This window comes from Panulirus ornatus, chromosome 62, assembly GCF_036320965.1.
Source record: "Panulirus ornatus isolate Po-2019 chromosome 62, ASM3632096v1, whole genome shotgun sequence".
In the NCBI taxonomy this organism is placed as follows: Eukaryota; Metazoa; Arthropoda; class Malacostraca; order Decapoda; family Palinuridae; genus Panulirus; species Panulirus ornatus.
In genome coordinates, this window is record NC_092285.1 from 232,454 (window position 1) to 245,482 (window position 13,029).

General features: G+C 40.9%; 1 protein-coding gene across 5 annotated transcripts in view; it reads left to right on the plus strand.

Moving 5' to 3' along the window:
- Positions 1–5,585, plus strand: part of zda (peptidyl-prolyl cis-trans isomerase zonda) — a 180,014-nt gene extending 174,429 nt beyond the window's left edge. For all 5 annotated transcript variants that reach the window (XM_071656149.1, XM_071656150.1, XM_071656147.1 and 2 more), the window contains one exon: positions 5,174–5,585. In XM_071656149.1, coding sequence (XP_071512250.1) covers positions 5,174–5,269 — 96 coding nt within the window. In that variant the 3' untranslated portion in view covers positions 5,270–5,585. The remainder of the gene's footprint in view (positions 1–5,173) is intronic.
- Positions 5,586–13,029: the final 7,444 nt, after the last annotated feature.

Below are 13,029 nucleotides of genomic sequence, written 5' to 3' on the forward strand. Positions count from 1 at the left end.
AAAATAGTAAAGAAATCCTTTGGAGAATTACAGTTGTTATATTAGAAAAGGGGAAACAGAAGAAGGAGTCATGCGGGGAGTGCTCATCCTCCTCAAAGGCTCAGATTGGGGTGTCTAAATGTGTGTGGATGTAACCAAGATGAGAAAAAAGGAGAGATAGGTAGTATGTTTGAGGAAAGGAACCTGGATGTTTTGGCTCTGAGTGAAACGAAGCTCAAGGGTAAAGGGGAAGAGTGGTTTGGGAATGTCTTGGGAGTAAAGTCAGGGGTTAGTGAGAGAACAAGAGCAAGGGAAGGAGTAGCACTACTCCTGAAACAGAAGTGGTGGGAGTATGTGATAGAATGTAAGAAAGTAAATTCTAGATTGATATGGGTAAAACTGAAAGTTGATGGAGAGAGATGGGTGATTATTGGTGCATATGCACCTGGGCATGAGAAGAAAGATCATGAGAGGCAAGTGTTTTGGGAGCAGCTGAATGAGTGTGTTAGTGGTTTTGATGCACGAGACTGGGTTATAGTGATGGGTGATTTGAATGTAAAGGTGAGTAATGTGGCAGTTGAAGGAATAATTGGTATACATGGGGTGTTCAGTGTTGTAAATGGAAATGGTGAAGAGCTTGTAGATTTATGTGCAGAAAAAGGACTGGTGATTGGGAATACCTGGTTTAAAAAGAGAGATATACATAAGTATACGTATATAAGTAGGAGAGATGGCCAGAGAGCGTTATTGGATTATGTGTTGATAGGCGCGCGAAAGACAGACTTTTGGATGTTAATGTGCTGAGAGGTGCAACTGTAGGGTTGTCTGATCATTATCTTGTGGAGGCGAGGGTGAAGATTTGTAGAGGTTTTCAGAAAAGAAGAGAGAATGTTGGGGTGAAGAGAGTGGTGAGAGTAAGTGAGCTTGAGAAGGAGACTTGTGTGAGGAAGTACCAGGAGAGACTAAATACAGAATGGAAAAAGGTGAGAACAAAGGAGGTAAGGGGAGTGGGGGAAGAATGGGATGTATTTAGGGAAGCAGTGATGGCTTGCGCAAAAGATGCTTGTGGCATGAGAAGCATAGGAGGTGGGCAGATTAGAAAGGGTAGTGAGTGGTGGGATGAAGAAGTAAGATTATTAGTGAAAGAGAAGAGAGAGGCATTTGGACGATTTTTGCAGGGAAATAATGCAAATGAGTGGGAGATGTATAAAAGAAAGAGGCAGAAGGTCAAGAGAAAGGTGCAAGAGGTGAAAAAGAGGGCAAATGAGAGTTGGGATGAGAGAGTATCATCAAATTTTAGGGAGAATAAAAAGATGTTTTGGAAGGAGGTAAGTGCATAAGAAAAGGGAGCAAATGGGAACTTCAGTGAAGGGGGCTAATGGGGAGGTGATAATAAGTAGTGGTGATGTGAGAAGGAGATGGAGTGAGTATTTTGAAGGTTTGTTGAATGCATTTGATGATAGAGTGACAGATGTAGGGTGTTTTGGTCGAGGTGGTGTGCAAAGTGAGAGGGAGAGGGAAAATGATTTGGTAAACAAAGAAGAGGTAGTAAATGCTTTGCGGAAGATGAAAGCCGGCAAGGCAGCAGGTTTGGATGGTATTGCAGTGGAATTTATTAAAAAAGGGGGGTGACTGTATTGTTGACTGGTTGGTAAGGTTATTTAATGTATGTATGATTTATGGTGAGGTGCCTGAGGATTGATGGAATGCTTTGATAGTGCCATTGTACAAAGGCAAAGGGGGATAAGAGTGAGTGCTCAAATTACAGAGGTATAAGTTTGTTGAGTATTCCTGGTAAATTATATGGGAGGGTATTGATTGAGAGGGTGACGGCTTGTACAGAGCATCAGATTGGGGAAGAGCAGTGTGGTTTCAGAAGTGGTAGAGGATGTGTGGATCAGGTGTTTGCTTTGAAGGATGTATGTGAGAAATACTTAGAAAAGCAAATGGATTTGTATGTAGCATTTATGGATCTGGAGAAGGCATATGATAGAGTTGATAGAGATGCTCTGTGGAAGGTATTAAGAATATATGGTGTGGGAGGCAAGTTGTTAGAAGCAGTGAAAAGTATTTATTGAGGATGTAAGGCATGTGTATGTGTAGGAAGAGAGGAAAGTGATTGGTTCTCAGTGAATGTAGGTTTGCGGCAGGGGTGTGGGATGTCTCCATGGTTGTTTGATTTGTATATGGATGGGGTTATTAGGGAGGTGAATGCAAGAGTTTTGGAAAGAGGGGCAAGTATGTGGTCTGTTGTGGATGTGAGAGCTTGGGAAGTAAGTTAATTGTTGTTTGCTGATGATACAGCGCTGGTGGCTGATTCATGTGAGAAACTGCAGAAGCTGGTGACTGAGTATGGTAAAGTGTGTGAAAGAAGAAAGTTGAGAGTATATGTAAATTAGAGCAAGGTTATTAGGTACAGTAAGGCTGAGGTTCAAGTCAATTGGGAGGTAAGTTTGAATGGAGAAAAACTGGAGGAAGTGAAGTGTTTTAGATATCTGGGAGTGGATTTGGCAGTGGATGGAACCATGGAAGCGGAAGTGAATCATAGGGTGGGTGAGGGGGCGAAAATTCTGGGAGCCTTGAAGAATGTGTGGAAGTTGAGAACATTATCTCGGAGGGTAAAAAATGGGTATGTTTGAAGGAATAGTGGTTCCAACAATGTTGTATGGTTGCGAGGCATGGGCTATGGATAGAGTTGTGCGCAGGAGGGTGGATATGCTGGAAATGAGATGTTTGAAGACATTATGTGGTGTGAGGTGGTTTGATCGAGTAAGTAATAATAGGGTAAGAGAGATGTGTGGTAATAAAAAGAGTGTAGTTGAGAGAGCAGAAGAGGGTGTTTTGAAATGGTTTGGCCACATGGAGAGAATGAGTGAGGATAGATTGACCAAGAGGATATATGTGTCAGAGGTGGAGGGAACGAGGAGAAATGGGAGACCAAATTGGAGGTGGAAGGATGGAGTGAAAAAGATTTTTGAGTGATCAGGGCCTGAACATGCAGGAGGGTGAAAGCCACGCAAGGAATAGAGTGAATTGGAACGATGTGGTATACCGGGGTCGACGTGCTGTCAATGGATTGAATCAGGGCCTGTGAAGCATCTGGGAGTAAACCATGGAAAGTTCTGTGGAAAGGGAGCTGTGGTTTCGGTGCATTATTACATGAAAGCTAGAGACTAAGTGTGAACGAATGTGGCCTTTGTTGTCTTTTCCTAGCGCGACCTCGCACACATGAGGGGGAGGGGGTTGTTATTTCATGTGTGGCGAGGTAGCGATGGGAATGAATAAAGGCAGATAGTATGAATTTCGTACATGTGTATATATGTATATGTCTGTGTGTGTGTATATATATATGTATACGTTGAGATGTATGGGTAAGTATATTTGTGTGTGTGGACGCATATGTATATACATGTGTATGTGGGTGGGTTGGGCCATTCTTTGGTCTGTTTCCTTGCGCTACCTCACTAACGCGGGAGACAGCGACAAAGCCCAATAAATAAATATAAATATTCTGTTTCCCCTTTTAGAATGTCAAAATACAAGGAGGGGAGGGTTTCTGGCCCCTTGCTCCAGTCCCCTTTAGTCGCCCTCTACGACACGTGAGGAATGCGTGGGATGTATTCTTTCTCCCCTATCCCCAGGGCATAGCTGTCATGTAATAATGCACCGAAACCACAGCTCCCTTTCCACATCCAGGCCCCACAGAACTTTCCGTAGTTTACCCCAGACGCTTCACATGCCCTGGTTCAATCCATTGACAGCACGTCGACCCCGGTATACAACATCGTTCCAATGCACTCTATTCCTTGCACGCCTTTCACCCTCCTGCATGTTCAGGCCGTGATCACTCAAAATCTTTTTCACTCCATCTTTCCACCACCAATTTAGTCTCCCACTTCTCATTCCCTCCACCTCTGACACATATATCCTCTTGGTCAATCTTTCCTCACTCATTCTCTCCATGTGACCAAACCATTTCAAAACACCCTCTTCTCCTCTCTCAACCACACTCTTTTTATTACCATACATCTCTCTTACCCTATTATTACTTACTCAATCAAACCACCTCACACCACATATTGTCCTCAAACATCTCATTTCCATCACATCCACCCTCCTCTGCACAACTTCATCCATAGCCCACGCCTCGCAACCATACAACATTGTTGGAACCACTATTCCTTCAAACATACCCATTTTTGCTTTCCGAGATAATATTCTTGACTTCCACACATTCTTCAAGGCTCCCAGAATTTTCGCCCCCTCCCCCACCCTATGATTCACTTCTGCTTCCATGGTTCCATCCACTGCCAAATCCACTCCCAGATATCTAAAACACTTCACTTCCTCCAGTTTTTCTCCATTCAAACTTACCTCCCAATTCACTTGACTCTCAACCCTACTGTACCTTATAACCTTGCTCTTTTTCACATTTACTCTCAACTTTCTTCTTTCACACACTTTACCAAACTCAGTCACCAGCTTCTGCAGTTTCTCACATGAATCAGCCACCAGCGCTGTATCATACCAAACTCAGTCACCAGCTTCTGCAGTTTCTCACATGAATCAGCCACCAGCGCTGTATCATCAGTGAACAACAACTGACTGACTTCCCAAGCTCTTTCATCTACAACAGACTGCATACTTGCCCCTCTCTCCAAAACTCTTGCATTCACCTCCCAAACAACCCCATCCATAAACAAATTAAACAACCATGGAGACATCACACATCCCTGTCGCAAACCTACATTCACCGAGAACCAATCACTTTCCTCTCTTCCTACACGTACACATGCCTTACATCCTCGATAAAAACTTTTCAATGCTTCTAACAACTTGCCTCCCACACCATATATTCTTAATACCTTCCACAGAGCATCTCTATCAACTCTATCATATGCCTTCTCCAGATCCATAAATGCTACATACAAATCCATTTGCTTTTCTAAGTATTTCTCACATACATTCTTCAAAGCAAACACCTGATCCACACATCCTCTACCACTTCTGAAACCACACTGCTCTTCCCCAATCTGATGCTATGTACATGCCTTCACCCTCTCAATCAATACCCTCCCATATAATTTACCAGGAATACTCAACAAACTTATACCTCTGTATATAATAAGTCCAGCAGTTAAGAAGACTATAACTTTTTTTCCCGTACCTCTAATGAACTATATTTTCTTTCCAGTTTCCCTGGAAGACCTGGTTTATAACCTTTGTGACTCTGCTGGTGGCCTTAGTAGCTTATAGATATCAATCACTTTTGTACAAACTCTTACTGTAATGTTACAAAGAAATAAAGGCAAGGTCCTTCATTCATGTCAGGTCATATGTTGCTAAATTGACTTTAAACAAATAGTCATTTGCTTGAATCACTTTTAAATATCAAAGTATATACTTCTATTGTGAGATGATACTGATAAAAGTTTGGAATAATTCTAATGCTTTCCTTTTTAAATAAGTAAGTTTTACGAGGATTTTTTTTTTTGCATATTTATATTTTAATTAAGGAGAGTATGTTTAAGTACTTATTTCATTAATTTTTCAATTAGTCTTACTGTATGACAAAATTAAACTAATAAAGATATTAACTTTACAAAGCTGTTTATTCAGAATTCTTACAAATCATGCACTTATGATTATGATGACTTACACTTTTTTCTGTTCATGAACGGAATGACAGGATGAATAGAAGCCTTTTCTTTACCCAAATGTATGGTGGAATGTAACCCAACAAAAATAGGAGCTACAACAATAATTTAAGATGTAGAGAATGTGGTTCCCTGAGATCAAATAAACAAAGCCAGTAAGTAATTCAAACTTCAGATTAATATCTTCTTGAAGAAGGGAGAATCAATAAACAAATTTCTCCATGAGGAAGTTAATATGAAAGGGATAATAAATGTTAACTCTTGAGGAAAGATGCTGCACACCCTAAACTTTTAACCTTCATTTATGAAAGTCCTTCAGCATATTTTATCCTTATACACCTAGAATGAGTGAGGTGAGGTTGAAAAAATGGACATACATGTTAAAGTGGAAGAGACAAGGGGATGGGGAGACAAAAATGGAGACAGAAGGATGGAATGAAAAAGATTTTAAGTGCTCAAGGGTGATGTGCAGTCAGTGGGGGAGAATTAAGGTATAAAAAACATCCAGAAGAATCCTTGGAAAGTCCGTAAGTTTTGATTGTGGATAGGGGGCTGTGATTTCAGTGCATTACACATGACAGCAAGAGAAAAGGAGTGAGCAAATGAGGCCTTTTCTTTGTCTGTTCATGGTCCTACCTTATTAACACAGGAAGCAGCAAACAAGTATTAAAGAAAAAAATATATATATATAATTTTCCAAACCTGACCTTGTTTGCTAATTATTTTTCTTGAATCATTTCAGAAAGCAATGTATGAGTGTACTATTTACATGCCATGTAAAATTGTGCTTAATTTACTAATTTTCTACCAAGCAGTAAGATAACTTAATACTAATATTGCTATCATAAATATTTGCTTCAGTATGTTTCTGCTTACAGTGGTTTACATTTTAGTTCAGAGACATGCTTACATTAATGTATGATACACTGAAAAATGTTACCCTGTTGATGGCAGTAATTTGGATGTTTTATTAGCTTTCCACCCCTTTGTTTGTTAATCACTTGGATGCATCAGTGAAGGAAGGAAATTAGTATGATACATGTGAGTAAAGGTTAGAAGCATAATCTTGACTTGTAATGTGATTGGCATGAGACATGAGTGCATGGTTTATATGAATTTCCATTACATCTATGCAGACCTAGTCATTGGAGGTATGGTAATACTTCATGTGTCTTTTGATGTATACATCATGTTTTAAAAGTTGTGATATTATTAAGAAGCGTTGAGGTATGAAAATCAACTTTAGTGAAAGGAGAACTCACATTCTTGAATTACTCGGTTTCTAACATTTTTATCACAATTAGAAGGACATGTGGGGGGCTTTAGAGCTGTTAGTTATTGTTTCCTGATGATGTGGCACTGGTGGCAGGTTCAAATAAGAAACTGCAGAAGCTGGTTCCTGAGTATGGAGGTATGTGTAAAAGGAGAAAGTTGAAAGTAAATGTGAATGAAAGCAAGATGGAGTTGAAAGTAAATTTGAATGAAAGCAAGATTATCGGTTTATTAGTGAAAACAGGGAGGTTGTTTGGAGTGAAAGTTTGACTGGAGAGAACTTGGAGGTAGGGGTGTTTTAGGCATCTGAAAGTGGATATGACAATGAATGTAACCATGGGAGATGAAGTGAGCTAATGGATGGGCGAGGGGGCAAAGCTTGTGGGTGCACTGAGGAATGTATAAAAATAGAGGTCACTTTTTCAGAGGGCAACAATGGGTATGTTTGATGGTATAGTAGTCCTGTTGGTACTATTTAGATGTAAGGCATGGGCCTCTGACAAAATTAGATGTATGAGTACATGTGGTGTGAGGGAGTTTGATCAAATAAGAAACAAAAGGGCAAGAGAGAGGTGTGAAAGGAAGAGAAGTATGTATGAGAGTTGAAGAGGGTGTGATGAAATGTTTTGTATATATGGGGAGGATGACTGAGAGGGCAAACATGCCAGAGGTGGAGGGAACATGGAAAATGGGTAACCAAGAAGGAGGTGGAAGGATAGAAAGAAAGATGGTTTGAAGGCTAAGGGACTGTACATTAAGGAGGGTGCAAAGTGTACAAAGGGAAGAGCAATTGGAAAGATGAGGTTTACAGGGTACAGGGCTGAGCTAAGGCATGTGAAGCATTTCAAGGGAAACTGCAGAAAGGTTAGTGGGGCCTGACTGTGAATAGTGTGCTCTGGTTTTGATGCATTTCACATTCCATGTTACATGTGCTGGGGCTATAGTGTTTCCCACTGTGAAAACTCTTTTGAAATTGTTTTTCAGTTCCTCAAATATCCTTACATCATCCTTGACAATTCTTCCTACTGAATTTCTTAAGCTGATTAGTTATTCTTTACTGACAACTGACACCTGGTAAATTTTTGAAAAATGTCTCTTGCCTCTCCATTACATTCTTTCACACTTTCTTTCCTCCTTTATACTGGTATACTAATATTTTGCTCTCTTATACCTCACAAATGCTGGCAATGTGGAAGTGCCTTTTATATCTTTGCCATTTCACCTCTTAAAGCCCCTTTGATTTTTAACTTTTTTATTTAACTATTCTTTCCTATTTCTTACCATTCCATAAGTATTTAAGGGAAGAGGTAACCATGTTCGGACCCCATTGTTGTAAATTTCATATAATTTCTCACCACAAAAAACCCAGGTTTGTAGCTACTGAACATTTCTCAATCATTGTTACCAAAATTGTTGAAGTTTGTGTAGATTCCGCAATTATTTCTCCTCTTCATGTCTTGCCTCACCTCTGCTCTTTTAATGTTCTTATTTAATGCACAGTTAAACTTTAGCATTACATGATCACTTTTTCCAAATGCTGTATTATACATAACATTCTCAATATGTACGTGTGAAGATAAAATCTAACAATAGTGGTGAATTAGTCTCTCATCTTCATGTCCTAAGATCTAGCAATGATGCTGTATCAATCCCTGTCATCTCAGTGTGTTCGCTGACATGTTAGTGTAGGATATTTTCCTTCTTAGTGTGCTCACTGACATGTTAGTGTAGGATATTTTCCTATGTACAATTTCCCTCATTCTATCTCATTATATACCTGAAATCCCCCATAATCAGTACTTTGCCATCTGTAAGTGATTGTTTTACAGCTTCATGTACCATCCTGATTGTTTCTAAATTGTCATCATTGTAAATTTGTTTTGGATAGTTACAGTTTTTTGGAAGAATATATAATATGCACTTTTCTGCAGTTACACCTCCCTTTACATATTGTCTGAATGGACCATCCTTCACTGTTTTTTGAAACTTAAGGTTCTTTTGTTAAAAGGGCCAATCCTTCCCCTTCTTTGCCTTTGTTTTCCCTCTTCCTATCATGTAACCCTTTGGCCAATACAGAAGGGGACAGTGGTTAATATAATGTGAAAAACAAAACAAATGGGAACACTGGTGAAGGAGGCAAATGAGGAAATGGGTACAGGAAGAGATGAATTTGAAGTATTCTGTATTTGATGAAAGTGTGGCATTTGTGAGGTGTCTGTGTAAGAGAGGAATTCAAAGTGAGAGAGTCATGGCAAGTGGTTTGGTCCTTGGGTATGATGAAATGTGGCAAGGTGGCTAGAGTGAATGGTATTGCAGTTGAATTTTTGAAGGAAAGGGGTGACAGTGTTGTTGACTGGTTAGCCAATGTAAGTATGAATCATGGTAAATGCCTGAAGATTGGCATAATACCTATTTAGTGTTGTATAAAGGCAAAGGGGACAAAGGTGAGTATAAGAGGTACAAGTTTATTGAGTACAACTGGTATGCTGTATGGGAGAGTGGTGAATGATAGGTTAATGGCATGCACACAGCATTACACTGGAGAGGAACAATGTGGTTCCAAGAATGGTGGAGGATGTGTGGATCAGGTGTTTACTTTAAGAATGTGTGAAAAATACTTAGAGAAAGAAGGATTTCTATGTGGCTTTGAAAGATCTTGAGAAAGCATATGACTGGGTTGACAGAGATGCTTTGTGGAAGGTAGTACAAATGCATGGTGTGGGAGGAAAAATATTAGAAGCAGTGAGGAGTTTTTATCAAGAGAGAAGTACATCATGTGTGTGAGTTGGTAGAGAAGAAGGTGATTAGTTCCAGTGGTTGGGGGGGCGTGATATCACCATGGCTGTTTAATCTTTTTGTCGATAGGGTGGTGAGGGAGGTAAATGTATGGGTCTTGGAAAGAGAGGCAGATATGCAGTTTGTTAAGGGTGGGGTGCCTAGGAACTGGGCCAGTTGTTGTTTAATGATATCATGTCACTGATGGCACATCCAAGCAGCAACTTCATAAGCTGATGTCTGAGTTAGGGATGTGGAGGAGGATAGATGTGTTGGCAATTAAATGTTTGAGAAGTGTGATGTGAGGTTGTTTGATCCAGTAAGGATAAGAGAGAGGTGTGGTAATAAGAAGAATGTGGTAGAGAGAGCCGAAGAGGATGTGTTGAAATGGTATGGGCATATGGAGAGAATGAGTGAGGAGGGGTTGAAAGAGAGGATATATGTGTCAGAGGCAGAGGGAAGGAGAAGGGGTTGACAAAATTGGAGATAGAAGGATGGTCAAAAAACATTTTATGTGCTCAGGGCCTGAACATGAAGGAGACTGAAAGGCATGCATGGGAAAGAGAAGAAGTAATATGGTTTACATAGAAAAAACATGCTGTAAACGGACTGAACCAGAGCATGTGAAGCAGCCCAGGAATACTACTGAAAGGTTTGTGGGGTGCTGTGGATAGGGAACTGTAGCTTAGGTGCATTACACATGGCAGTTAAAGAATGGATGTGAGCAAATATGGCTTTTTCTTCATCTAATCCTATTGTTACCTAATACAGAAAATAGTGAACAAATATGAAGATGCCTGATGTCTCCATGGTTGTTTAATGTGATGGGGTGGTTCAGGAGGTGAATGCAAGAGTTTTGAATAGAGGGACAAGTCTGTTGTGGAAGAGAGAGCTTGGGAAGTGAGTCAGTTGTTGTTCACTGATGATACAGCTTTGGTGGCTCATTCGGGTGAGAAACTGATGAAGTTGGTGACTGAGTTTGGTAAAATGTGTGAAAGAAGAAATTGAAGAGTAAATGTAAATACAAGCAAGGTAATTGGCTTCAGTAGGGTTGAGGGACAAGTTAACTGGGAGTTAAGTTTGAATGATGAAAAATTGGAGGAAGTGAAGTGATTTAGATATCTGGGAGTTGACTTGCCAGCAGATGGAACCATGGAAGTGGAAGTGAGTCACAGGATGGGGGAGGGAGCGAAGGTTCTGTGAGCGTTGAAGAATGTGTGGACGATGAGAACGTTACCTCAGAGAGCAAAAATGGGTATGTTTAAAGGAATAGTGGTTCCAACAATTTTATATGGTTGCGAGGCATGGACTATAGATAGGGTTGTGCGAAGGAGGGTGGAGGTGTTGGAAATGAAATGGTTGAGGACAATAAGTGGTATGAGGTGGTTTGATGAAGTAATAAATAGGTAAGAGAGATATGTGGTAATAAAAAGAGTGTGGTTGAGAGAGTAGAAAAGGGTGTGTTTAAATGGTTAGGACACATGGAGAAAATGAGTGAGGAAGATTGACAAAGAGGATATATGTGTCAGAGGTGGAGGGAACAAGAAGTGGGAGACCAAATTGGAGGTGGAAAGATGGAGTGAAAAAGATTTTGAGTGATCGGGGCCTGAACATGCAGGAGGGTGAAAGGCATGCAACGAATAGAGTGAATTGGAACAATGTGGTATACTGGGGTCAACGTGCTGTCAATGGATTGAACCAGGGCATGTGAAGCATCTGGGGTAAACCATGGAAAGTTCTATGGGGCCTGGATGTGGAAAGGGAGCTGTGATTTCGGTGCATTATACAGGACAGCTAGAGACTCAGTGTGAACGAATGTGGCCTTGGTTGTTTTTTCCTAGCGCTACCTCGCGCACATGCGGGGGGAGGGGTGGGATGCTGTTTCATGTGTGGCGGGGTGGCGACGGGAATGAATAAGGGCAGACAGTATGAATTATGTACATGTGTATAGGTGTATATATGTATATGTCTGTGTGTGTATATATATGTATATGTTAAGATGTATAGGTATGTATATGTGCGTGTGTGGACGTGTATGTATATACATGTGTACGTGGGTGGGTTGGGCCATTCTTTCATCTATATATATATATATATATATATATATATGTACACATCTCAACGTATACATATATGTACACACACACAGACATATATACACAATTCATACTATCTGCCTTTATTCATTGCCATCACCACCCAGCCACACATGAAATAACAACCCCCTCCCCCCTCATGTGTGCGAGGTATCGCTAGGAAAAGACAACAAAGGCCACATTCATTCAAACTCAGTCTCTAGCTGTCATGTAATAATGCACCGAAACCACAGCTCTCTTTCCACATCCAGGCCCCGCAGAACTTTCCATGGTTTATCCCAGACGCTTCACATGTCCTGGTTCAATCCATTGACAGCACGTCAACCCCGGTATACCACATCGTTCTAATTCACACTATTCCTTGCACGCCTTTCACCCTCCTGCATGTTCAGGCCCCGCTCACTTAAAATCTTTTTCACTCTATCTTTCCACCTCCAATTTGGTCTCCTACTTCTCCTCGTTCCCTCCCAAAACACTTGCCTCTCATGATCTTTCTTCTCATGCCCAGGTGCATATGCACCAATAATCACCCATCTCTCTCCATCCACTTTCAATTTTACCCATATCATCTAGAGTTTACTTTCTTATACTCTATCCAATTCTCCCACCACTCCTGTTTCAGGAGTAGTGCCACTCCTTCCCTTGCTCTTGTCCTCTAACTAACCTCTGACTTTACTCCCAAAACATTCCCAAACTACTCTTCCCCTCTACCCTTGAGCTTCGTTTCACTCAGAGCCAAAACATCCAGGTTCCTTTCCTCAAACATACTATCTATCTCTCCTTTTTTCTCATCTTGGTTACATCCTCACACATTTAGCCACCCCAATCTCAGCCTTCGAGGAGGATGAGCACTCCCCACATGACTCCTTCTGTTTCCCCTTTTAGAAAGTTAAAATACAAGGAGGGGAGGGTTTCCAGCCCCCTTGCTCCCGTCCCCTTTAGTCGCCTTCTACGACACGTGAGGAATGCGTGGGAAGTATTCTTTCTCCCCTATCCCCAGGGATAGGGGAGATGAGAGATTGGGAAGTGAGTCAGTTGTTCTTCGCTAATGATACAGCGCTGGTGGCTGATTCAGGTGAGTGACTGCAGAAGCTGGTGATTGAGTTTGGGAAAGTGTGTGAAAGAAGAAACCTGATAGTAAATGTGAATAAGAGCAAGGTTACAGTAGGGTTGAAGGACAAGTCGATTGGGAGGTAAGTTTGAACGGAGAAAAACTGGAGGAAGTTGAGCGTTTTAGATATCTGGGAGTG